Consider the following 25,037-nt stretch of genomic DNA (forward strand, 5'->3'; position numbering starts at 1 on the left):
AGGGCTACGCCCCTTCCCTCCCGCATTGTGCCCCGCCTCCCCCTCCTATTGGACAAATCTGCCGCTGGGCCCCGCCCCCTGTCTCCTGTTGGTGAGCTGAGTTGCCTGTGAACGGGACCAGTTCCCCAGCTGGTTTCTTTTTGCGCATGCGCAGTGCGCTCCGCGAAGGCGACGGCTCTGTGGGGTGAGTGCGCCACTAGGGGGTGATGCATCCGCCTGTGGGGTGGCCGGGGCCTTGGGGCTAGTTTTGTGGAGGGCTCGGGGCGGCGGCTCCGGGACTGGTTGGGGCGGGGGGCTGGTTAGGGAGGTGAGGGCTTGGGAGGGGGCGAGGGCTTGGGGCTGGGCCCTGGGGGTGGTGATCTGTGACCTTGTGAAGCGGGTCGCTGCCTGGGAGCAGTCTGCAGGGGGGCCCTTGTTTCAGGCTCAGCAGCGGGTGGCAGCGTTGGGGCCGGGGTCCCTGTGCGGGGCGGTGGCTTTGGGAGGTGATGTTTAGAGCTGGACTCTTGCTTTGGGGGTTTGGCAGACCCGTGGGGCAGAGCGGAGAGGTGAGCAGAAAGGGCCTGCCTCAGGGGGTGCTGAGCAGTTGTGGCTCCTGTTGGGTTGAGTGGTGTGGGGTGCTCAGCACCTTGCAGGATCTGTCCCAAAGACCACTGGATTCTAGCGGAGTTCAGACTTGGGCACAGGAGCATCTAAACTGGTCCCAGTTGGGCCATGAAGTTCCCACCTCACTGGGGGACTGAGATGCCAGGCGGCGGAATTCAGGGTGCCTTTCTGTGGTGCCCTTCATCCCCACGGCTCACTGCGCTGTGCGGAGCTGGTGGGTGCTGGTATCCTGGTTTGGCAGGGAGGCACAGCTGGTGTTACTTGCCCAGAGTCACTTTAAAAATAAATTAGGGGCAGCTAGGAAATAAACCCTGGGGGCAAATCTTCAGCTGGTGTAAATTTCCACAGCTCCACTGGTGGAGGATTTACTCCCTGGACTGATCATGTGCGCTAGCCACCAGCCCTCCCCCCCCCCCCCCCACGCTGCTGTTTAGCTCAGTGGTTCTCACCCCTGCTAGCTGCACCCAGCTCAGAATTTCTGCAGGGAAAGAGGGGCTTGTCCTGACCATATTGTTCCAACAGCAACAAGTCTGAGAGCATCCAGGCTGGAATGTGCTGGCCTGGCTGAGAGCTACCCCCACGTCGTCCTTTCTAGAAGGGTTGGCAGTCTCTCACTGTAGTCTCTCTCCCCTAGCAACTCCCTTTCGGTTCCCCTGAGCCCACGCAGTGCAGAGCCGGTGCCAGGTGACTCCTTTTTCTGGGCTGAGCTGGCTTCTCTCCCACAAGGGGAGTTGCTTTGCAGGCTGAGGTCACTGGGAGGAGGAGAATGGTAGGGAGAGTGGAAAGAGCAGGCGGCTGTGCCAGCTCCGGCTTGTCTAAACTTGTCCCCTTTGTATTCCTCTACTGAGGCTGGCCAGGAGGAGCAGCTCCAGCACCCCCAGTCTGCAAAGGAACTCCAGGCGGGTGAGTGCACCTCTGCTTCCCTAGCAGGCTAGAGGGCAGGTGGAGAACAGCTGAGTTGAGCCTGCAGCTGCCCTGTGCCTCTGTCCCTTGCTGTTAAAGCCCTGATAGTCCTCAAGGGCAGGGCACGCAATCTGCTGCCTTCAGGCCGTGGCTGCTGGGATTGATCTGTAGCATGATTAATTTTGGGAATGGAACTGTGGTGCTGGACCTTCCCTGCCTGCCAGATTCCTTCTCCCCAAAGAAATTCTAGCTCGGGACCAGCAAACCCCAGGGTAATGCGAGTGCTCTCCCTGCTCTGTCTCCGCCTCGCCAAAGCTCCCATTGCTTTGCTGTGCACAGAAATGTCTGGAAAGGCCCCGTTCTCCACCCCTCCCTTGTTTTTGTGGCTTGTTTGCTCTTTGGCCCTGCAGGGCTGCTTCCTGCCTACTCAGATACCACGCTTACGGAGATAATGCCCCTCAAAGGGATTGGTCGTGCACTGAGCCTGGCGAGACTCTGGGGCATTCTGCTCTATGGGTATCGCTGTACCCATACACAGCTGCGTAGGACTAGGGCTATACAATACAGCCACATGCATCTGGAGTCCCGTGAATCTCATATTCACGGAGTATGTAGGTTCAAGTCTTCATTGCCCATTAGTGGGGATTTTATCACTAGAGACTGAGCTGTGCAATCTCTGCCTGGAATTCTTCTGCCCTGCCGTATTTCCTTCCTGTTTGGTCCTTGTTTTCTGAATCTTGCTCTTGGCTTATATTACTTGGACTCCTGGAATAAATCGGGTGATTCTTCCAACCCAGGTTCCCCTTTGGTTTGGGGTCTGCTGCTGGCATTGTGTTCCTTTGTGCCAGGGTATGCAAATGAAGCTTACTTGGAGAAGTGCAACCGGTGCTTGCCATTTGGCTGGGTGGATTAAATTTCTCTCTTGGTCCCAAGGGAGAGGTTGTGTTTGAGCTGCTTTTTCTGCCCCTTTCCCAGAATAGGGGGGCAAAAAAGATAATCTACCCATAAACCCCTTCACTTTACATTTTAAAGATGACCTGCCACATATAGATTTGTACCATCCCCCCCGCCCTCTGCTTACTAGAGGCTTCGCAGGTTGAAAGGTTTGGTAGTTTCTTGCCTGAGAAATATTAAGCATGGCAAGCCTAGTCTTCTCTGGCTTTCCTGGAGGACTCCTTGGTGGCTGCTTGTGTGGACTAAAAGGGCAATCTTTAACCAAGAGAGCTTTTCTCCAAAGTACGTAGTGGGTGTTTGAATTCAGTAGAGTTAAAATAAAATACCAGCATTTTAAATAGTGTGAATAAAAATGCTTTCCCTTCCCAGTTAATTAGATTTCACTTCTTTGGTGTCTGTGATGTTATAATTCCAGTTCTCCAGTGGTCCATAGAGTCTTCTAGAGTAGGCTAGACCTGCCTGCTGTCTAAGAACTACACTGTGCAAGCCAGGCTGCCTAAACGGACTAGTGTCGGCACTTCGCTTTCTCTCCAGCGATCGTGAACAGCATAATGGCCTGCAGTTATCAGTTACCACCCAGCTCTTTCTAAGCAAGCACATTTATTTGTAAGGTGAAAGCATTACAGATAAACATATTAATAACATTAAAAGAACCTACACATATGCTAAAACGCTTGCCACAGGTCACCCCAATTCCAGCCTCTGGCCCTGGGACATGTCAGTCCTTCAAACCCCACAGCTAGCTTTTCAGTGTGGCTATGAGTTAATAACCAGCTCAGACTCAGAACCACCAGGAATAGTCCTGGCTCTTTCTTTATACAGCTTGAGCCTGTAATCTTGGCCTCAATAAGTAATCAGCATGCAACAGCTCACACCTCAGGGTGTGGTCTCAAAAGGCCGCCAGGTTTTTGCATAGCTGGATGTGGAGAATTTGCTTTCACCTCCCCATAGCTTTTTCCCATGAAAACCACTTAACACATTTTGTTCCCATAGTCCATTCTTATCTGGCCCATTGTTCGCTATAGTTCTGTGAACCCCCAGGTCTCTCATCTCCCTCTCTCGAGGAGTTATGTACAATCCAGGCCCGCAAATGAACGGTTAATGTATTATTAATACAATGAGCCCCAAAGAGACTCAAACTTAGTTCAGTGAGATCTCCCAAGGATACTGCAGAAAACTGACACATCTGTGACACCACTTCTCCCACCCCTTAAAACTTCCTCAGTCAGCAACCAGTCACCTAAGAAACCTGCATGTCATGATCACCCAAAGGGGGCGTGCTTCCAGCCAGCTAAGGGGCTGTCTCTTTCAGCTGCTTGTTGTGTAGGACACGCTTGTTGTGTCAGTACATCCTAACACAACGTGCTTTGTGTTGCTACATAATCCCATCACGCTGCTTTTTGCTGCATTGCAGCTGGATGCTGAGTGAAGTCTGGAGGTTTAACTCGGGGTTGAGGTTGAAATCCCCATTGATGTCAGCTGGGCTGAGGCTGTCTGGGTTTGACTGGGTGTGGTTCAGTTGGGGTGTGCGCGTGTGCTGTCAGATCACCAGGCTGGGCTCAAATGTAAGGGGGCATTTAAATAAGGATCCAGCAAAACTCGTTCCTCCTTGGCTGTGCTAAGCTATGGCAGCGCTGGGCTTGAGAGACATCCTGGTTTGATTGTTCAGAATGCCAGACCATTTGCCCACAATGGCCTGGTGAGCAGTGCTAGAAACTGTCTTTGCCAGGTCTGTGTTTAAACAGAGAAGTTAGAGGGTTTCAAACTTGGTTCCCACTCCAGTGCAGATAGGGCCTTCCCTTAAGCAGAGGGAATCAGAGCATCTGATCACCACCACTCCCTCAAGGAGTAAGGACCCACCCATGCTACAGATACAGCCGAATCAGGGACCTGGTTACAGTCGGGCTTTGGCTGCCCCTCCTCTCACTCTGGTTGGATGGCCCCCATGGGTGGGGCGTGGGAGAGGAACAGCAATGCCTGGAATGCAGTCCAGGACTTAGGCTCTGCAGGAGAGTGCTGGAAACACATATTCAGCTAAACTCCCCATTGGCAGCTCGCCCCCTGGGCCGCAGCCACTGTCAAATTACAAGTTGTTTCAGCTGGACGGAGCCGTTGCCCAACGCCAGGCACTAGACGGGTATTTCATTCGTTGAGCTAGTCTCCTGTTATTGTTTTTCTGGGAGAGACATACTGCTCTGCGTGGACCAAGGACAGCCTAAACTGTAACTAAACATCCTTTGGGGGTCAGTGGTTTCCCCCTCTTCCTCTTTGGTTGCCTCTGCCACTCATAATCCTCATCCTTTAGCACTGTGTGGTCCTTGCTAGTCACATCCCGTCTGTCCCGGCCCCTGGGCCTTGGACTGTAAGTTCTTTGGGACAGGTTTCAGAGTAACAGCCGTGTTAGTCTGTCTTCCAAGTGCTCCAAAATGAACAGTAGCAGTGGTGGGGGGTGTGCTTGCATTCTCTTGGTGTGCGTGGGGCTAGTGGGCTAGGGTGGGGAAAGGAGGCAGATTTTGCTAAGCAGATATGGGAAGTTGTCCTGTGAGGGCTCCAGTGGAAGGGCTGGGGAAAGCCTCGGTGTAGTCCAGCTGGGCTAGCACTAGAAACGGGAGGGCACCTGGGCTTGGGACATTTCAATGGCAGCTTTTATAGACTATTGTGAAGTATCTTTCATCTAAGGATCTCTATGCACTCAACACACGCTAGTGAGATGAAGCCTCACACATCCCTTCTTCGAGCTGGGGAATGATTATTATCCCCATTTTATGGGTGGGGAAACTGAGGCACGGAGGAGCGTAAAGTGACTTGCACCAGCTCACGCACCAAGTCAGTGGCAGGGCTGGGAGCAGAACCCAGGTCTCCAGGTGCCATAAGCACAAGACTAGCCATCCTCCCTGGACCCAATCCTGAAGAGCTCTTGGTGTTCACCCATTGCTAGTGTAGCTTTGGGATAATCCTGGGAACTGAGCAGGCTGCTGGCCTGCGACAGAGAACGGCCTCCTCACCCTCCATCCTGCCTCTGCAGGACATAAGTGACTCTAATGGAGGCCCTAATTCTTATTGCAGCAGGGTGGCCATCGCTGCAGGGGAGCAATGGCCCCCAAACGCAAGTCGCTTGCCAAGGCCCAGGCCCCAGCCCAGGACAAAAAGATGAAGCAGGAGCCGGAGGAGGACAGCATCCGCTCCACCATGGAGGCGCTGAAGACCGCTCCCAAGGAGAAGCTCAAAGCCAAGATCGACTCTGCTTGCCAGCTGAGCAATGGCAGTGATGCCCAGGTATGAGTGAGGCTCAGGCAGCAGGGTCCCCTGGGGAGGAGGAGACGCCTTCGCACGTCACCTGGCCCCAGGGCCGGCCTTAGTGAAAATGGCGCCCTGGGATAACTTGTATTTTGGCGCCTCCCCCTTCCACCATCCCCCCGGCTCCTATAGGTTCCCACCCCCTTCCCCCCCCCCGCCCCCATCACCTCCGGGCCATTACCTATACTTCATATGGAATGTCCACATGAAAGTCCATTCAATGTAGGTGGGCATCTCCCATGGTCCATTGTGAGTTAAGTGTCCCTTGATGAGCCACTTACTTTGACTAAAAGAACGAGGAGTCCTTGTGGCACCTTAGAGACTAACAAATTTATTTGGGCATAAGCTTTCGTGGGCTAGAACCCACTTCATCAGATGCATGGAGTGGAAAATACAGTACAGAGGTATAAACACACAGAATATGAAAAGATGGGAGTTGTTTTACCAAGTGGGGGATCAGTTGGTAAAACAACTCCCATCTTTTCATATTCTGTGTGTTTATACCTCTGTACTGTATTTTCCACTCCATGCATCTGATGAAGTGGGTTCTAGCCCACGAAAGCTTATGCCCAAATAAATTTGTTAGTCTCTAAGGTGCCACAAGGACTCCTCATTCTTTTTGCTCATACAGACTAACACTGCTACCACTCTGAAACCTGTTACTTTGACTAGTCCCTTCAAGCTGTGTTGACTAACTACCTTGTGGGCGTTACCCCGGGAGCAAACATATGAAATACAGGTATAGAGCCAATACTCGTAACTTCAAATACAAAAATGATGCATGCATAAACATATTCAGCAAACCCTAACCTTTTCAAAGACATCTTACATGCCACATTTGGTACAAGATTTGTTGCAAATGTAACAGTGGTTGCAACAATGATCTACATGGTCATGTTTTAATCAGATAATGTCACAATGAGTAACTGCTACAACTAGCAAATTCCTAGGCCACTGTCAGCAGAAGCTCAGAAGTAAGGGTGGCATGGTACATGGTGTATTGCAGTGGTTCTCAAACTTTTGTACTGGTGACCTCTTTCACATAGCAAGCCTCTGAGTGCAACCCCCCCTTATAAATTAAAAACACTTGTTTGTATATTTAACACCATTATAATGCTGGAGTCAAAGCAGGGCTTGGGGTGGAGGCTGGCAAGTCGCGACCCCCCCATGTAATTACCTCACGACCCCCAGTTTGAGAACCCCTAGTGTATTGCCCCTTACTTCTGTGGTGGCTTGTGGTGCCTGGAGCTTGGCCTGCGGCTCAAGGTGGGCTTTGCGGTGTCACGTGGCGGCTGCATCTTGCCAGAGCCCAGGGCCCTCCTGTAGCCCCTAGCCACTCCTGGCTCACCACAAGCATTTTGACAGGAAGTACCAAACAGTAATAACAACAAGAATACGTGTGTGTGCGCGTGAGTGTGAGAGAGTGAGTGCCTGTGTGTGTGTGTGACTGTCTGTCGGGATTGTGTGAGACACTGTGTGTGTTGGGGAGTGTGAGACTGTGTTGTCAGATCACCAGGCTGGGCTCAAATGTACGGACACCCACACACCCACCCACACACCCACCCACCATCTGTGTTGGGGGACTGAGAGACAGAGTGTATGTGGGTGTGAGAGCTTTTGTGTGTGTGTTAGGGAAGTTTGAGAGACAGCGAGCCCACTGTCACTTTAAGTCTCCCCTCCCATTTCCCCCCCCCATTCGTGCTGCTCTGGGCTCCCTGGGGTTGGGGCAGAGCTGGAGCCGCTGAGGAGCGAGTGAGGGAGGGGCCAGGGGGTTGGGGTCAGGGAGAAGCCCGTCAGCCCAGCGCAAGGGAGGAGACGGTGAAGAGAGGAGTCCGGCCACAGCCAGCTAGTGGGAGGGCGAGCCCCTTGTGGTGCCCCCCTGGCTACAGTGTCCTGGGCGTGGGCCCCGTTTGCCTGGCCCTAAGGCCGGCCCTGAGGCTAAATGCTGGCGCTCAGAGAGCCCGCTGCATGAGCCCTGGGAAAGAAGGAAGTTCGTGGGTTGCGGCGGAGCTGCAAAGATTCGGTCCCTGGGAGCTGGTAAGCGCTCTGGCCTCCAGCGCTAGGCAGAGCTGAAAGAGCCTCTCCCCACCAGAACCCATCAGCTAATGCTGCTCTATGGGACAGTCCCAGGGATCCCAGCCCGAGGGAGTGCCTCCCTGTCTGACTCCAGCACAGAGCCCATTACGAACACTGCTCCACGGGACAGTCTTGGGGATCCCGGCCCCAGGGAGCCCCTCCATGACCCTCCCTGTGCAGACCGCATTACTAACACTGCTCTACAGGACAGTCCTGGGGATCCTGGCCCCAGGGAGCCCCTCCATGACCCTCCCTGTGCAGACCGCATTACTAACACTGCTCTACAGGACAGTCCTGGGGATCCCGGCCCCAGGGAGCCCCTCCATGACCCTCCCTGTGCAGACCGCATTACTAACACTGCTCTACAGGACAGTCCTGGGGATCCTGGCCCCAGGGAGCCCCTCCATGACCCTCCCTGTGCAGACCGCATTACTAACACTGCTCTACAGGACAGTCCTGGGGATCCCGGCCCCAGGGAGCCCCTCCCTGTCTGACCCCAGCAGCGGCTGTCCCAGAGCAGTTGTGTAGCCATCCCTGCTCGAGGGGCCACTCGAGTTCATTGCTCCCCTGTGGTCTGCTGGGTAGATCCACGAGGATTACGACTGCGTATTGAACCAGACCAACGTCGGGAACAACAACAACAAGTTCTACATCATCCAGCTCATCGCTCAGAATGGCAGCTACAGCTGCTGGAACCGTTGGGGTCGCGTGGTGAGTGTCCTACTCCCTGCCCAGCCACTGCCACAGCTGGGCCAGTACCTCTCTCTGCCAGCCACCAGGGGGCGTTGTTACAGTAGCTACCTCTGCTGCCATGAGGCCAAGGCCCAGCCAGGGCCACCCATCCTAGGGGACATGGCAGTACGCTAAATCCAGGGCTGTTAGACACGGCGCCTGCCTCCCGTGCAGAAGCTGGGTGTTTAAACTACATCCTTTGCTTGCTGACATTTGTTTGTTTATTTGTGTGCTTGCATTATGGCCCCCCTTCAAACTCCGGCTCTCTCCTGGTTGCTTGCTCGTCGTGTTTGTTTGCCTTGGGTCCCATCAGATCCAAGTGAAAGGTGGTTCTGAAGCTCCATTTATTGGTCGCACCCCCTGGAGCTGACCAGTGAGCTCCCCCACATCCCCCTGAGCTAAGTGGAAGCGCAGTTAGTGTCTGGGTTTTGTCCCCCCGCAGGGCACGAATGGCACATGCTCTGTGCTTCCTGGAAGCTCTGGTCTGAACGCTGCTCCTTGGGAAGCCTATACTGAGCAGTGCGGAGTCATAAATCATGACTCACCCTTTCCTCTTGTTGTTCGCCCCCCTCCCATCCCCCACTTGCTGCACACAGGGGTCCCAAGCTCCCACCCCCTTCCCAAAGCACAGACCCACATGCTCTTATTTTCCCCCTGCCCCCATCCCCTTGGGTACTGGAGGTAATAGACCCCACAAAAGTCTCCTTGGGGAGACGCGGGGAGGGCACAGTACACCCTTCCCACTCCGGACAGGCCAGGGAAAGGGGGGCTGAAGCTACCGGGCATGTCCCCCTGAGAGGGGCTGATGTGGGTGTCTGGCTCCCTCTCCAAAAGGGACCTCTCAAGCTGTGAGCTCTGCAGGGGCTGTCTTGCTTTGCATGCAATACCCAGCACATTGGGGGATGGACACTGTCATGTAAACGGATGATTTACATTGGCTGCCATAGTGAGATTCCCTCCCTGGCCACTTGGTGTCAGTCTCAACCCACTTCCTCGAGTTCTAAGAACTCCCCTTGCTGATGTCAGTGTCATGGGGAGACAGTCCCCGCGGAAGCCAGTTTTAGCACCAGGGCTGTTAGCCTCAGCACCCTGAGCCCTGGTGACTCAGATCCCTGCTCGATGCTCCCAAGGAGGCCGAGCCATGCAAGGGACAGCCCAACCCAGTGCCTCACTGACAAGGTCCCAGGAGCTCTAGGGCTGTCCCTGCCCTAATTTGCTTTACACTGTGCGGGTTGCAGCTGGTGTAGCTTTAACTTCCAGAAAAACAAGGCTCTGGTAGCCTGTAGTGACAGTGTGACAGACAGAGCAACTTCCTGCCCCACTTTGGGAGACCAGCCGATATTAGGTGTAGGCCAGGTTTGTGGATTGTTGTGAGCCCGGAGCTGTATGCACTTCATGGGGAGAGGGTTACCGCAGCCCCTCCAGGAAGTGAAAACAGAATGGGATAGTTAGGGCAAATCACTCAGGTCATAACACCTCCGGAGAGGTACCACCTCCTGGGGACGCTCTTGTATACTGGTTCAAACTGAATTCTTCAGAGACCAACAGTCAAAAAAAGGGATAAGAATAAGTAGCCTGAGCCTAAACTGACTCGGGGCCTTTGTCCTGGTTCTGGATCTTAGATAGATTAACTTGTAATTGTGGGTTTTCAAGAAATTTACCAGTGCCTGGGCTGGAGTTGGGAGTGGTCTGTGGTAAGCTTTTAGCATGTGTGTGGGGTCACCTATTGATTTAATACGTTATATCTGTAATATTTTTACCCTGAGAATATATGTGCTTGCTTAGAAGGAGCTGTGTGGTAAACTGGTCAGAGTTTTTGGAGAGAGAGCAAAGTGCAGGCGCAGGCCTGCTGAGCAGTCTGGCTTGCTGGGGATATTCCAGTGTAAAGCTGTGCAGCTTTAAAGTCCCTGGTCAGGAGGGAGTGAGATGTGGGTCTCCGCCCAAAAGAGATGGTGGCTGATGGCCTCTTGGTGGGCCACAGAGAGGGATACACATATATTTGCTCTGAAAATGTGACAAATGGTTGAGCTGAAGTACTTTGTAAGAAGATCACCTAATGGGCTGATGCTCTGGGGCAGAGTTAGGGTTGTCTGGCTGGGCAATTCCACACATTGCATCATTTGAAGCATTTTTCAAATAGGAAATTAACTTCGCATGTCCAGGTTTTCCAGGGTTCTAGTTTGGTTTTGTCTTTTAAACTGCACTGGCAACATTCTTTAAAGGCACCTTCCAAAAGGGTGAGTTGAACATCTGCTTAGCCCTGACTCTAGCCTAACAAAGGTTTTTAGCTGGGAATTTCCTCGTACTTCAAACACCTTTTCCAAACCTTGCTCCGTGACGAGGACTCTAGCAGAATTTGCAAAGCTGGGCAAGGATGGGCCTCAAGAATCCCGCCTCCCTGGACATCTGGGTTCCTTCCTAGACCATCCCATGGAATCAAGCCCAGATAGGAGCCACCTGCTCCCAACATGGTTCTCTTGCCTGCTGCTTTCCTCTTTGTGCTGTTCTTGCAGGGGCCATGGGGACTCGGCAAAGCAGGGGGAAACCACTGTTAAGTAAACACTTCTTCCCATCTATTGCCCCAGGCAAAAAACTAGCCAAGGGCATTGCACTTTGGCAGGAAAATCCACCTCTGTCTGTAATGTCCCTAGTCTGACTTACCCAGGCTAGCCAGAAGAACCCTACCCTGGGATTGGAATATGAGTGTGACATTTTGGGTGGCTTGGCAAAGCTGTGCATGCAGGAGAGTCAGAGTCGGGCTTAGCTGGAGAGCTAGTTAATTGGATTCATGTCCCAGGAAGATACATGCAGCCTCTGTAGACTACCCAGCATGCAGTGCATCCTTGTTGCCTTTATTAAATGGAGAATTGCAAGCTGGGGCCTGTAGTCTCCACAGGCTGCACCTGTGTGAAGGCGCCCATGGCTGCACTGTAGAGGCCAGCTGCAGCCCCAATCCAGGGGGAGCCACGAGTTGAAGGGGAAGGTGAGCAGTGAACACAGGAACAGGGCACTGACCCTGACCCTGCCACGGGTTTCTTTCATTCCTAGGGGGAGGTGGGGCAGTCGAAGCTCAGCCCCTTCCCTTCCCTGGAAGCTGCCAAGAAGGACTTTGAGAAGAAGTTCCGGGAGAAAACCAAGAACAGCTGGGCTGAGCGGGAGAACTTCGTGGCCCACCCTGGCAAGTACACCCTGATCGAGGTGCAGCACGGGGCCGAGGAGGAGCAGGAGGTGACCGTGAAGGTGTGTGACTGGGGGCCCCGGGATAAGCCAGGCTGCCCCCACATGGAGCCAGGAAAACAGGAACCTGCCCGAGGCAGCTAGGGACATATGTGCCATGGGGCTGAGGGACTGGCACAACCCCGTTTGGAGACTTGGGGGAGCAGGGAAGGCAGTCCCCCTCCTGGCTGTGCAGTTGCAATGCAGGGGCCATGTCCTGAACTCCTGGCTTGGGTACGTGTCCGGCTGCTGCCTGAGAGCATGACGGGAGCTGGTGGAAGCTTTGCCTCCATGAGGAGTGAACGAGGGCCTCGGGGTTTGGCCCACAGGTGGCAAAGTGTCACATCCTGCTTCAGGTGACGGCCCCAGTTCACCCCCTCAGGGCAGCTCCCCGCTGGAGACAAACTTCCATGGGGCGGGGTGGCCGGGCAGGGCTGGGGGGATCCATTGCTGGCTCTGGGGGGCTTTTTCCGTGCAGCTGGCCTGGTGGCTGGCATAGCAACATTGGAATGCCCTATGGGGTGGGTGGGAATGTCCTCCGGAGGGGGAGCCCCTCTGCCTGTCGGAGCTAGAGCTCTCCTCTCCCCTCTCCAGGTGGACAGCGTGGATGGAGGGAAGCGCACCAAGCAGAGGACGCTGCCCTGCAGCCTGGACAAGGCCACCCAGGAGCTGGTCTCACTCATCTTCAGCAATGACATGTTCAAAGAGGCCATGCAGACCATGAATATCGGTACAGTGGGGAGCGGGGCCCTTGGGGCAGGGGGGAGGCAGCACACACCCCTGCAGCATCAGCCCTGCGGCAGCCCGGGACTCCTGCTCAGTGTTTCCGTTAGCTGTCTCCAGGGCTTGGTCAGAAGGGCCAGGCCGTGGTTTTCAAACTATGGGTCATGACCCAGGACTGGGTCGCGGCCTGTAAAGCACTGGGTCACGGCAGCTCTGGTCTGCACCGCCGACCGGACCGTTAAAAGTCCTGTTGGCAGTCCTGCCCAGCTAAGGCAGACTAGTCCCTACCTGTTCTGACGCTGCGCCGCACCCTGGAAGCGGCCAGCAGCACATCCAGTTCCTAGGCGATGGGGGGCAGCGCAATGGGAGCGGGGGGGCCAGTGCCTGGAGGCGAGAGCCGCGCAGAGTCACCTAGGAGCTGGACCTACTGCTGGCCGCTTCTGGGGTGCAGCGAGGTCCGCTGTGCCAGGACAGGCAGGAAGCCTGCCTTAGCACCCCTACTGCGCTGCTGACCGGGAGCCGCCTGAGGTAAGCCTGCGCCCCAGCCCTGAGCCCCTCCAAAACTCAGTCCCCCCCTGCACCCCAAACTCCTGATCCCTGGCCGCACTCCAGAACCCACACCACAGAGCCCTGCCCCCCTGCCCTGGGGGATGGGGGAGACTTGTATGAGCCCAGGGGTCTGTGTGTGGGATTGCCCTGGGGCCCCCGAGGGGAAGGGATCAGGCTCAGGTCTGAGGGGGGATGCAGGTGCCCCTACCAGCCGTCAGCTAAGCCCTCCATTGCTCGTCTCCCCTCCCCATGCCTGTCTGCCTGCCCCAGACGTGAAGAAGATGCCGCTGGGGAAGCTGAGCAAGCAGCAGATCGCCAAGGGCTTCGAGGCCCTGGAGGCCATTGAGATGGCTCTGCAGGAGCAGCCGCTGCCTGGCAAGCAACTGGAGGAGCTGTCGTCCCGCTTCTACACCATCATTCCCCACAGCTTCGGCCGCTCCAGGCCCCCCACCATAAACAAGCAGGAGATAGTCCAGGCCAAGAAGGACATGCTGCTGGTAAGGGCCCTGCCCGTGGCAGTTGGGCTGGGTCTGCACCATGCTGGCTCCTCCTGCTTGCTAGGGTGGGACCCCCCCAGTGCCTTGGTCAGGCTTCTCTCCCTTACAGCTTTCCTGCTGCCTGCCCAGTCTCCCCGATGGGAATGTTCTCCCTCCCCCTCGCCCTGGGCTGAGGCCGGCTGGATTTCCCTGGGGCCAGCAGTGCAGTGCCTCCTCCTGCCTGGGGGAAGGAGTTTCTGCTCCAGGACAGCGCTTGGGAAAGCTACCACCTTCACCCCTGCTGTTGCCATGGCAGTGACGTGGGGTGGTACTGTGCCATTTGCTTCCTTGGTTCTAGAAAGGGGTCGGAGTGCCCTGTGAGAGGGGGAAGAGGCCTGGCCCTGCATGGGGAAATAGCCACCCGGAGTCTGCGGCGTCTCCTTGTTGGTGTGTTTGCTGCTCGCCTGGGAGCCCAGTGGGTTAGGGGACACGGTGCTGCCCACCACCGCCCCAGCAGGGTGGCCTGCTGAAGAACGTGTGGGCAGTGTGCATCCAAACTCCCATGGGCGCTGCGGGCGAAAGGGCCTCTCCTTCCCCAGGTGTGTAAAACCAGACCCCTTTGGGGAGCCTCCGGGCAGGAGAGGGCAGGCTGAGGCCATGCTGCGAAGGGCAGCGGGGCATACAAACCTCAGCTGGGGTCACACCCACCCTTGGGCAAGCCGTCTCTGGACAGGAGGGGGAAGGAGCCTCCAGGGCTACTAAGGGGCTAAAGTGGCCCACCCTTCCCATCAGCCCGGCTTGCTGCCTTGGTAGGTGCTGGCAGACATTGAACTGGCCCAGAGCCTGCAGGCGCAGAAGGAGAAGGAGGAAGAGGAGGTGAAGGTGGAGGTGGAGGAAGTGCCTCACCCACTGGACAAGGACTATGAGCTTCTGAAGTGTGAGCTCACCCTGGTGGACCCGGCGTCGGAGGATTATCAGGTCTGGAGGGGCTGGCACATGCCAAGTGTCCTGGTGGAGGCAGCAGCTTGGACAGGGGAGCGATGTGGGGGGCGCTAGCCCAGTGTGAGAGGGGTTGTGGGCTGCCACGTCCCTGAGGGAATGCCTGGGGACACTGGGTCCTTCCTTCGGCACTTCTGTCTTGGTCTGTACAGTGCCAACCCCGCCACCTGCATAGCACTTGTCTGGGATGGAGAGGAAGCTGCTTCCTCCAGGGGCCCAGCTGCCAGGTGGGATGTGTGTGCCCTCCTCCCCAGGATATCTCAGCACCCCATGGGCTCTCCAAACCGGGGAGGAGCCTGGGGTAGGTGAATTGGCCTCTCTCCCCAGGGGTAAGTCCCTCCAGAGCCTTGAGGGGTTCCGCTAGTGGAGCTGACAGGGCTGTGGGGGAGCCCAGGCCTGGTGATCTTGTGGGTCCGAGCTGGAGGTGCTGGAGGTGTTGGGAAGGGGGGCAGTTCTGGGTGCGGAGGGAGCGAACGTGTTCAGTTGTCATCATGCCAGAGGCTTCTCCAGCACCAAGCAGAGAAACCTGCTCCTGTGGGGCAGGCCCCAACCCTGGGGCCCCGCGTGTGGACCTCTGTGATAGCCAGGGCAGGAGGGACGGGTGCCAGCACTGAGAGGGCAAGCAGAGGACTGCTCTTGCCTGCTCTCACCCCAGGTACCCCCCGATCACTCTGGTCTCCCCCCAGGTGATCCAGACCTACGTAGAGAAGACCGGGTCGAGCCACTGGAAGGTCAAGATCCTGAACATCTGGAAGGTGAAGAGGGAGGGAGAGGTGAGAGAACTAGTGCCCTGCCGCTCGCGGGCGCATGTGTCCATGGGCGCTCACTTGTTGGCCAGGTGGGGGAGAGTTCCCACTGGGCGCAAACAGCTGCTGGGTGCGGCTCCAGGCTTGGTGTCAGGCCCCAAGAGCCAGCGGCGCCCTGGCCGTGCAGCCATTGCAGCACAGGCTCAGCCCCAGCAGCTTCCAGCTGCTCTGCCTGGGTTCAGCGTGGACCATTTAACTGTGCTTGGGGCAGGTCTCATCGGCCAGCACTCATGGGTGCAGCAGAGGGAGGCTGATGGCAGCGGCTCAGAACTGATGTTGGCAACGGGTGAAGGTTTGACTGTAGACGGGGCCTCTGGCAGCCTGGGCAGAGGCCGAAGGCTACAGGGTCTCAGAGCTTCAGCTACCCTCCGGCCCCTCAGCTGCCGTCCGCAGGACAGCAGTGGGGGAAGTGGATACTGCTTTCGCTGGTCCCCACATCTGTCCTGTGGGCTGCAGGGCTGTAGATCCAGCCCCTTCCCCCAGCGCTGAGATTCCTTCTGCACCAGGGAGGTCATGGGTGGTGTCTCCTGGGGGTGCAAAGCATTTGCAGACATTGAGCCCTCTCTCTGTCTGGAGCTGAGGACTGCACCTGTCCGGCTCTGCAGGGCGAGCGCATGAAGGCTCACGACCACTTGGAGAACCGGCGCCTGCTATGGCACGGCACCAACGTGGCTGTTGTCGCCGCCATCCTGAAGAGCGGCCTGCGCATCATGCCGCACTCCGGCGGGCGTGTGGGCAAGGGGCTTTACTTCGCCTCCGAGAATGGCAAGTCGATGGGATACGGTAAGGCCCGCGGCTGCCTGGCCTGGGTGCTCTCCCAGCCATCCACGCTTCCTCCCCCACCCCTCTCTGATCCCCTCCAGGCAAGGGGAGACACTGGCAGCCTCTGCAGGGCGAGTATCTGTCTGGGGACAGTGGAAAGCCCCGGCATTACATTCTCAGGGCCCCCTTTCCCTCTCCTGCCCCAGGCCTGCACCCTCCTGGATGGTGTGGCCCAGCTGTCAGAGCCAGCTGCAGCAGGGCTGAGTATGACATGCCAGGGTGGTGGGATGCCACAAACGAGGGTGCGAGCCAGAGGTTAGACTAAGGGAGAGTGAAGTGAGGAGAGCAGCTTCCCCCTCCTCTCAGGGCAGAGGAGAGCTCCTGGCTTGGGGGAGCAGGGCTCCCCAGCTTTCCAGGCAGCTTTAATAGGCCACAGCAGAGGAGTGATTGGAAGTACAAGGAGTGCTGCCCTGCCCACAGCTCAGGGCGGGACAAAGGGGCAGAACCAGCCAGGGCAATGGCAGCTGGGAGCACACCACACCTAGATGTATCCATGGCCCCCCCCTCCTCCAGCATTCCCTGCTTTGTCCCCTCCCGCCTCGCAGTCCTGCTCTTGGGGAGGATGGGGGACAGGAGTCGCTTTGGGACCCATCAGTGCCAGTCCTCAGCCCCTCAGGAGAGAGTGTTCTGGGTCACTGGCCAGGGGTGCTGGAACTGAGGGGGCCAGGGCCCCATCACTCTTTACCAGCCGTAACAGCGAATAATGGGGGGGTGGGGGAGGGGGGAGAGGAGCAAGCAGGGGGTGGGGCCTCAGGGAGAAGGAGCAGTGTAGGGGTGGGGATCCGGTCTGGGTGCTGGTGGCTCCCCCAACTTATAGGGAGCTTCCGCCACTCCTGCCACTGGCCTGCACCCCCTAGTCCAGGAATTCAATGCACTGTTGCCAGCGCTGGGAAACGCTACAGGGCAGGCTGTGCCAGGTTGGCAGCCAGGCTGGGTATGGGAGTGGGCCTTGCAGCCAGCCTCAGCAGCACAGGCCGGTCTCTCCGCTCCAGTGAGCTGCACCTCCCAGCGGATCGGGATCATGTTCCTCAACGAGGTGGCCCTAGGCAAGGAGCATCGGATCACCCAGGACGACTCATCGTTGTGCGAGGCCCCCCCGGGGTACGACAGTGTGATCGCCTGCGGCAAGACTGAGCCAGGTGAGTGTGCTCCCCAATCTGACCTCCCCGCTGGGGGCTGCTCCCCGCCTGTGGGGATTCAGAATGGGAGGAGGCTGAAGGTGCTGGCAATGGGGGGGCACAACAGAAATAGGGGGGATTTGGAGCTGGAGATGGGGGGACGGTGGAGAGTGGGGGTTTGGCAATGGGATAAGTGGTGGTCTTGCAGAGCCTGTTGCTGGCAGTTCCAGGCCCAGTCCCATGCGCTAACCCCTTCCTCGTCCCACCCTCCCCAGACCCTGCTTGTGACCGGGAGCTGAAGATGGAGGGCAGGAAGGTGCTGGTGCCACAGGGGAAGCCCATCCCAGTGGCCAAGTACCGGAATTCCTACTTCAGCCAGAGCGAGTACCTGATCTACCGGGAGAGCCAGTGCCAGATCCGTTACCTGCTCCAGCTCCGCCTCTGAGGTGCTTCCCCGCAGGCCCGGCACCCCTCCAGCTCTGGGAGACGGTGGCCTGCTGTGCCGATGGCGACGATACCCCAGGGTGCCACCTGCAGCAGGGTTAGACGACAGCGCTCAGTGGGCTGGCTGTGGGAGCGCCTCTGTTGCCCGCTGGCTCAGGATCCCTGAGTCCCATGGGCCTGGAGAGATGCTCTTCAACGTGCCGTGAGATGCGTGGCTCCTGCGCTTGGAGTCCCTGGGCCATGCTGCCTGGAGGAGAGGACTGGGGTGCAGCTGCCATAGCCAGTTAAACTCCCAGCAGTCTCTGCTGGGGCTCTGGGGGACACTCCCAAGTGCTGGAGTCTGTGAGCCGCAGGGTGCTTTGAGGCCTTCTTTTACTGTAAATAAAAGCGTGTGCAGATTGCAGTCAGCTTTCCCCCCGTGTGTCACCCTGGCGCTGAAGAACTCAGCAGGGGTTGGATCCAGGGGCTGGCATGAGCCCATCTCTTTGGCCTGCTCTTGCTCTCGGAGCTCTTGTCTGGGAGATCCCGGCAGAGGGGAAAGATCAAGGGACTCCCCTCCCTGTTTCCGCCCCGGGAGATCTGCTCGCCCTGCACAGTGGCCTCAGGAGATGTGGCCTGGCTTGTAGGGATGGGGGTGCCCTACCCAGGAGACATGCTGTGGGTGAGGAGCTCAGGGCAGGGAGCGGCTGCTGATCAGGATCCCAGTGCAGCTTCCCAGGCACCTGCCAGCCAGGCTGGGGGAAGGTTGTTCTCTGGTCTCTCCCACAGAGAGAAAGCAGGAACAGGGAGGAGGCCAGGGGAGCCCCATTAGAAACCCTGGTGCTGGGAGAAGTGTGGCGGGGGGCACAATGGGGCATGGGATCAGCAGGCACCAAGAGAAACAGGAGGAGGAATTGGGGGTCAGACACAAGAGCAGGGAAGTGGGGCGGGGCTGACACACTCATCGCGGATCTCTGAGTCCGGTCTGAGGGGTTAATTTTTGCAAAGTAAACTAAAGAGACATATTCCCTTATCTAATCTGGCTACTTATATGGCTGCCATCACCATAGTATCCTGCATCCAGGCGGTAATTACTAGGTGAGAGAACAATAACAATCTATCTCGCTCTTCCTCGCTGGCCTGGTGGGGAAGAAGCTGGATTGGCTCACGGGGTTGTTCTGTTTGCGTGAGTGGAGTTCTGGGCATCTGCGGGAAGATCTGACTGAGGGGAAGCCACGGGCCCATCATCGGTGCAGGTAACTTGAGTTGTCCCTTGAAGGTTGTCCCACAGCGAGTGCCATCCACACCCACGAACCTGGAACTCCGGTGGGATGGGCTGCAGGTCCTGTTAGCCCCACTCGCAATCACTCTGGGCATGGCTGTTCTTGCTCGAGCAGGCTAACTTGAGAGGGCAGGAACACTGGTTAACTCTACAGTACTAGCATGGCCTCTGTCTCAGCTGTGGTCCCAGCTGTGTTCCAGCCCAGGCCTGGTCTCATCTTGTACACAGGCAATTTCCAGAGTCTAGTGCCAGCCCCCACGAAAGCTCCATCTGCACTGATGAGCTTCCCCCGGGTGGTGGAAGGTGGCTGGCCTGGCAGGTCCCGGAGGCTGAGGCCTGTCTCAGCCAGCCAGGTCCATCAAGGGCTTCGAACTACAGGGCACAGGCTGTGAAGTGGACTCTGCTTAGTGGGAAGCCATTGCAGAGCAGGGTGGTGTAGCTATCCCTGGTCTAACCAGTTGCAGTAGCCCAGCTTTGGGCTCACAGATGCCTGAAGTGCAGGGTCAGGGCTGAAGCCACCAGGATGGGGCTCAGCATGGGGGATTTGTCACCAGGGGTATCTGAGCACCCAAGAAATCTGGGCCCCTTGAAGTCAATGACAAACCTCCCCTTAAGCTGGGAGAGGCAGGATTTCCCCCAGGCTGTGATGGCCTTGCCAGTCTACAGCAGCTGCCCTGGCTGAAGTATATCCAGTGTGATGAGTTCTGTTCCAGGGAGTGGTGGGGCAGCTGTACCTCACACCTTGTCCAGTGCCTCCCCTGGCCTGCCTGGAGCTGCTCTCGCATCCTCCCACTGCCTGCCCCTCTGGTTCTCCAGGGCTGGGTGGCTTCTGGGGGAAGCAGAGCCAGGGAGATACCAGAGCCTCTTCTCACACTGTAAGGAGAGTGATCACTTTAGATAAGCTATTACCAGCAGGAGAGTGGGGTTGGGGGAGAGAAAACCTTTTGTAGTGGTAAACACCCATTTTTTTTCATGCTTTGTGTGTATAAAAAGATCTTGTGTACTTTCCACAGTATGCATCCGATGAAGTGAGCTGTAGCTCACGAAAGCTCATGCTCAAATAAATTGGTTAGTCTCTAAGGTGCCACAAGTACTCCTTTTCTTTTTGCGAATACAGACTAACACGGCTGTTACTCTGAAACTTCTCTGCCACAGCCAAGCGTATGCGTGAGGGGCCTGCCATGGTGTTTGCGTAGTGCATCCCTGTTGCCTTGCCTCTCTGCACAAGCACACCTGTGGGCGCAAGGCTTTGTCTATGTACTGCTTCCCCTAGCAGCAGCCAAAGGGGCAGGTCCCCACTGACCAATCTGCGCTCAGTCCAGTTTTTGTGCTTAGGACATGGATGCTAACTGTGCTGTCGGAAGCCGGCTCCATACCCACTCTGTTCTGCCAGTGCCCCTCAATCCTGATCTGTACTCCCTTTTCCTATTGGCCCTGTAATTCTTTAATGAGAGCAAGTCCCTTCAAAGCAGTGAAACGAGATCATAACGCTAATTGCAGCTGGGTCCTAATTCAGAAATAAGGACTGACACACCCTCTCTACCCCAGTAGATCCCCCGTACCCTCTCTGTGTCAATATCATCGTGGCGTATAAGGCTGCTGGCTGTTCTTTTGCAACAAGTGGTGTCTTGGGCCTGCTGCCATCAGTTGCTTTGTTCCCTCGATAGCGTGACAGTGCTTGATAATGGGAGCAAAAATCTCGTCATCCGCACCACCCGCCACCTCCTTGTTTGGCTCGCCAGCCAATCCAATCTTGGCCTCCAGCTCCTCTAGGGCCATAAAATCCAGAGGTAAAACTCCCTGAGAATAATGGGTTCCCTTAAAAAAAAAATCTTGTAAACAAGCTAATGGCTGCAATGTAAACTCGTAAATAAGGAACCTCTCCTCAGCTCCCACTGCTGTGGGGCTAAATGTGTCTTTTCCTCCACCATGGGCCCTGAGGCATGGGGGAGGAGGAACAGGTCTTGCTCTAGCCATTAAAGCCTCTGCTCTGTAGAGAAGGGCTGATCCTTCTGGATGGCTCTGGAAGTCATTTTTATTTAGACGTACTTGGGCCAGATCTTCAGCTAGTGGAAAAGGGTGTAGTCTGAAGTCAGGGCATGGCGCTCCAGCAATTCGCAGCAACTAAGGATCTGGCCTGGTTATTCACTTGATCCCAGGCTTCCTGCAGCTTCTTCCCCCCTGAAAACTGTGATCTCTGTTCTGGACAGCAGCTGTCCCCTCTTGCCACCACCATGAACGAGGACTGAACCTGGGACCTTCACCTAAAGCCCAAGCCTCTCCCACTCCAGCTGGAGAAGTAATCATCAGCTGTGTGGCCGGTTGTTGCATTTGCTGGGCCAAGCCACTCAGGGGAGACATAATCACAGGCACTAAGCTAGTATATTTTGTGGGTGCTGCCACAGGGGTGTGGCTGGGTGGGGAGCCCTTGCCCCTTGGTCATGCCTGAGGAGTATGTATGACAACCTCCGCAACGGACTTGGGTCCCAGGAAGCATTTGGCTTGGCTGAGGGAACAGGTATAAGAATGGTTGAGGGGGCAAGCAAAATGTCTCCAGCTGAAGCCCCCCCACCGATGAGCAAGGCTGCAGCTTTCATAGCCCTCTTTGGCGTTCATCCGCTCTGGCCATGGGTTCTGCAAAACCAGATTGCTGTGTTACAAGAGAAGGAAGTGACTTGCCCAAGGTCATGTAATAGATCAGTGGCAGAGCTGAGGCTCGACTCCTTCCCCCCACCCCCGAGTCCCGACTCCTAGCCTGCTGCTCTAGCCACTAGACACACTCCTCCCCTTTCCCCATGAGCCGTTAACAGCCAGTGACTTCTTTCTCCCTGTCTGGGCCAAGAGTTTCTGAAGTGACCTGTGATTCTGGGCACCTATGGTTTTGGGGGCCCACCTAGAGATACCTGAAGGGGGCATGATTTTCAGAAGGTGGGTGCTCAGCACTTAAGAGTCGGGCCCCTTGACGGCGTCTCAAGCTGGGCCCCTAAAATCACTGGCCATGTAGGAAAACCTTGGCCCTAACCTTCTTGTTGTCTGTACCCTGCTCCTCCAGGGCGGGCAGGACAGACAGGTTAGCAAACTCCCACCGCCTGCATGGGACTCCCTGGGCTGGTCTCTTCAGTGGCTGAAGTTGTCTCTGGAGGGCAGGGGTCCTGGGCCACATGCCCTGACTGGAGCAGGGAACCCCTGGGCTGCTAGGCCCTGCCTAGCCAGAGTAGAAAGAGGGTTCCCCGAACCGGACACCTGGGATCCTCTGCCTAGAACCCTCAAAATAACATAGCGCCCCCTACAGCTGGAAAGAGGAGTCTGGGCAGAGCACTCCAAGCTGGGGGACAGCAGCCTGAGCCCAGCTCCTCATCCCTTCCTGAGCCTCCAGCCCCACAGCCCAAGGCACCAGCCCCTCTCCACTCTGCCCCCCTGGTATTTGTCTGCTTTAGGTGATGCATGGCCTGGCTGCGTGCAAGAGCTGGCCCTGATCCTCTCCCCTGCAGGGGCGGCGCCCCGGAGGTGAGACCTTTGCTTTGCCCCTGGCCTGGCAGTGTGGTGAGGGGGCAGCCTGGGCCCAGGTGTGGGTCTGAGAGCCGAGGCTGCTTAGGACCCAGTAGAATTCTCTGTGTGAATGACAGTGCTTTAAAAGGCCAGGCAAAGACCAGATGTGACAGCCTGTGCCATCCGCAGCACAGAGCAGCAGCAGCAGCCTCCCGGCACCCATCCAGAGGGGGGAGAGAGGGGACCGCTGCCAGGCAGATGTGGCCCCTGCTTCCCCAGAGGATGCTGTGAGGCCCTCCATCATCCCAGCTTCAGGGGCTGGGACAGTGGACCCCCCCCCCACACACACACACACTGGCATGGGGAGCCAGGGGGACTCTGATGCCATGAGCCAAGCGGGCGCATGGAGGTGAGACACCTGCCGCCTTGTGTCGGGTGGGCTTTGCTCATTCATGTCCCCACCAGGCGTGGGGTGCGCGGTAGCATGGGTCCATCAAGCCCACCCTGATTCCAGGGGCAGGGAGAGAGCTGGAGCCATCACAGCGCGTATCCGATCAGAGGGGTAAAAGTTGCTCATCTGATAGAGCCGAGATGAGGATCCCGCCAGCCTGGGTGCCAGCCTCCCAAGAGTCTCCCAGGACATTCGAGTCTGGTGAGTTACCCACCTCCTGCCAGGAGAAGTGGGGGGAGGAGGGGATTTGTTCTCTTACTAAAGGAGAATGGCAGCGTGAGGCCCGATCTTGCAGGCCCTCGGCAAGGGATCCGACCCTTCTTTGTAGACAGTTTCACATAATTTGTGTCCCAAATGTGTTATGGGATTAGGAGCAGATTACCGGCGGGGGTGGTGGAGAGATCTGGAGGCAAAGGAGGTGCATTTACCACTGGGGCTTGGAAGGGGGCCACTGAGCGGGCACAGACACGGGCTTTGCCTTAGGCCAGGGTTAGATGAGAAACTAGCTAGTAATGTCGGTTGGAGGGATATTTTAAAGACCTGTCTATGCTGGCGAGAGCCCTAGTGTAGACAGTTATACTAGTAAAACAATTGCTTTGGCTGGTATAGGATACTTCATCTGGGGAACTGGTTTGAGCATTCTTCTGTTGTGGAAAGCTGCGTCTCCCCTGGGAGGGCTAGCTGCTGGAGCTGTGTAGCTATACCCGCAAACCCTTTCCAGTGTAGACTAGGTCCTTCAGAGTGAGGCAGACTGCTCTTGCACCAGTGTTTTGTGAGGGGGAGCTAGGTGCTCTCCTCTGGTGCTTTTCATCCAGTGATCTCAAAGCCCTTTGAAAGGATGGTAAAGGCTCGTAGTCCCAATGTTACTGATGGGGGAAACTGAGTCACAGAGTGACTTAGAATCATAGAACTGTAGGGCTGGAAGGCACCTTGAGAGCTCATCAAGTCCAGCCCCCTAGTCAGTGGCAGCGCTGGGAATAGATCTCCTAGGGCCCAGGCAGGTTCCCTGGCCACTGGACCAGGTTGTGCCTGGGAGTGGTCTAGGGGGGCATGGAAGGAGAGCAGAGAGAAAGGGATCTGTAATACTGAGCATGCTGTTTATAGAGCAGGGGGGTGGGTTTTGAATGGCCCAGGCTTTGGCTGTGGTCATCCCCATTCCATGTCCTCTCTGCAGGGCGCATGGCAGGAGGGTCCTGCTGCCCAGCCTAGGGGAGCTGCTGGAGAATGCTCCTAGCAAGCCAGTTCTAAACTGTGACCTGAGGATTGGCAGCAGCTCCTAAGCATCGCACTGCTCCTGTCCAGGAACCAGAACCTGCCACATGCCTGGCCGGTCCAAAGCCAAACAGCTGGCTTCGAAGGCCAGCCGCGAGCTGCTCGCGAATGAGCTCTGGGTTAGCAATGGCTAACGGGGGCCAATGGGTGAAGGAGACTCTGTGCTCAAAGGCAGACACTCCATCACAAGCCCAAGGGGAAGCTTCCTAAATCACTGATTTACCCACCTCTCCTGGGGCTGGATTTGTGCCCATTTGTCCCTCCCCAGTTCCGGCAGAGAGGCCAGCGCTCAACACAGCCCTCCTGGTCCCCTCTCTTAAGCTGACCAGACAGCAAGTGTGAAAAATTGGGACAGAGGGTGGGGGGTAATAGGCTTCTGTACAAGAAAAAGCCTCAAATATTGGGACTGTTCTCATAAAATGGGGACATCTTGTCACCCTACCCTCTCTCCCAGAGGGCCGGGCTGCCCTTAGCCCATTGTTCATTGCCTACTGTGGCCCTCCAGGCCTGCAGTTTTGTGGAGCCCCCTGGAACCCCCACACCAAATTCCTTGCCAGGCTCCAGCCCTGCTGTGCGCTGCCCTGCTGGGATCGGCCACCATGCCCTCTGCTGCCGGAGCCCATGGGAGAGACGCCACTCAGCATGGGTGTGGGACTCAGATGGGTGACATCCGGACAACAGGGGCTTGATCTACCCCCAGACTCATGCTGGTGGAGAGTTTGCCAGCAGGGGAGGGGCCCCACAGGCAGGTGCTGGGCTGGGGTGGCTGGGGAGGGGGCTTTGGGGCCGTGGGGGGCACTAGAGGAAATGGAAGCTGCCCTCCCTGGCATAATCCCCAAGGGAAGT

General features: G+C 56.8%; 2 protein-coding genes across 6 annotated transcripts in view; both read left to right on the plus strand.

The window, feature by feature from the left end:
* Positions 1 to 25,037, plus strand: part of ACY1 (aminoacylase 1) — a 451,002-nt gene that overhangs the window by 300,621 nt on the left and 125,344 nt on the right. The gene's annotated exons all lie outside the window — the stretch shown is intronic.
* Positions 119 to 18,121, plus strand: PARP3 (poly(ADP-ribose) polymerase family member 3). Of its 4 annotated transcripts, none has more exons than XM_073352513.2 (12): positions 119 to 184; positions 1,452 to 1,506; positions 5,527 to 5,736; positions 8,419 to 8,544; positions 11,614 to 11,805; positions 12,376 to 12,511; positions 13,324 to 13,550; positions 14,343 to 14,507; positions 15,215 to 15,301; positions 15,940 to 16,117; positions 17,149 to 17,295; positions 17,550 to 18,121. In XM_073352513.2, the coding sequence occupies exons 1-12, from the start codon at positions 147 to 149 to the stop codon at positions 17,717 to 17,719; spliced, it is 1,731 nt and encodes a 576-aa protein (XP_073208614.2). In that variant the 5' UTR covers positions 119 to 146; the 3' UTR covers positions 17,720 to 18,121. The 4 variants fall into 4 exon arrangements, with proteins under 4 accessions (XP_073208614.2, XP_073208615.2, XP_073208617.2 ...); XM_073352514.2 differs by having other exon boundaries at positions 5,530 to 5,736; XM_073352515.2 differs by lacking the exon at positions 1,452 to 1,506 and having other exon boundaries at positions 130 to 184.

This window comes from Lepidochelys kempii, chromosome 7 (assembly GCF_965140285.1).
Source record: "Lepidochelys kempii isolate rLepKem1 chromosome 7, rLepKem1.hap1, whole genome shotgun sequence".
Taxonomy (NCBI): Eukaryota; Metazoa; Chordata; order Testudines; family Cheloniidae; genus Lepidochelys; species Lepidochelys kempii.

What these genes read in the sequence shown, in the direction of transcription:
- PARP3 (XM_073352513.2), top strand. Translation starts at nt 147, where the DNA reads ATGCGCAGTGCGCTCCGCGAAGGCGACGGCTCTGTGGG. An exon ending in TGCAAAGGAACTCCAGGCGG is followed by an intron (nt 1,507 to 5,526) that starts GTGAGTGCACCT and finishes TTCTTATTGCAG; the next exon opens with CAGGGTGGCCATCGCTGCAG. An exon ending in CATGCAGACCATGAATATCG is followed by an intron (nt 12,512 to 13,323) that starts GTACAGTGGGGA and finishes TGCCTGCCCCAG; the next exon opens with ACGTGAAGAAGATGCCGCTG.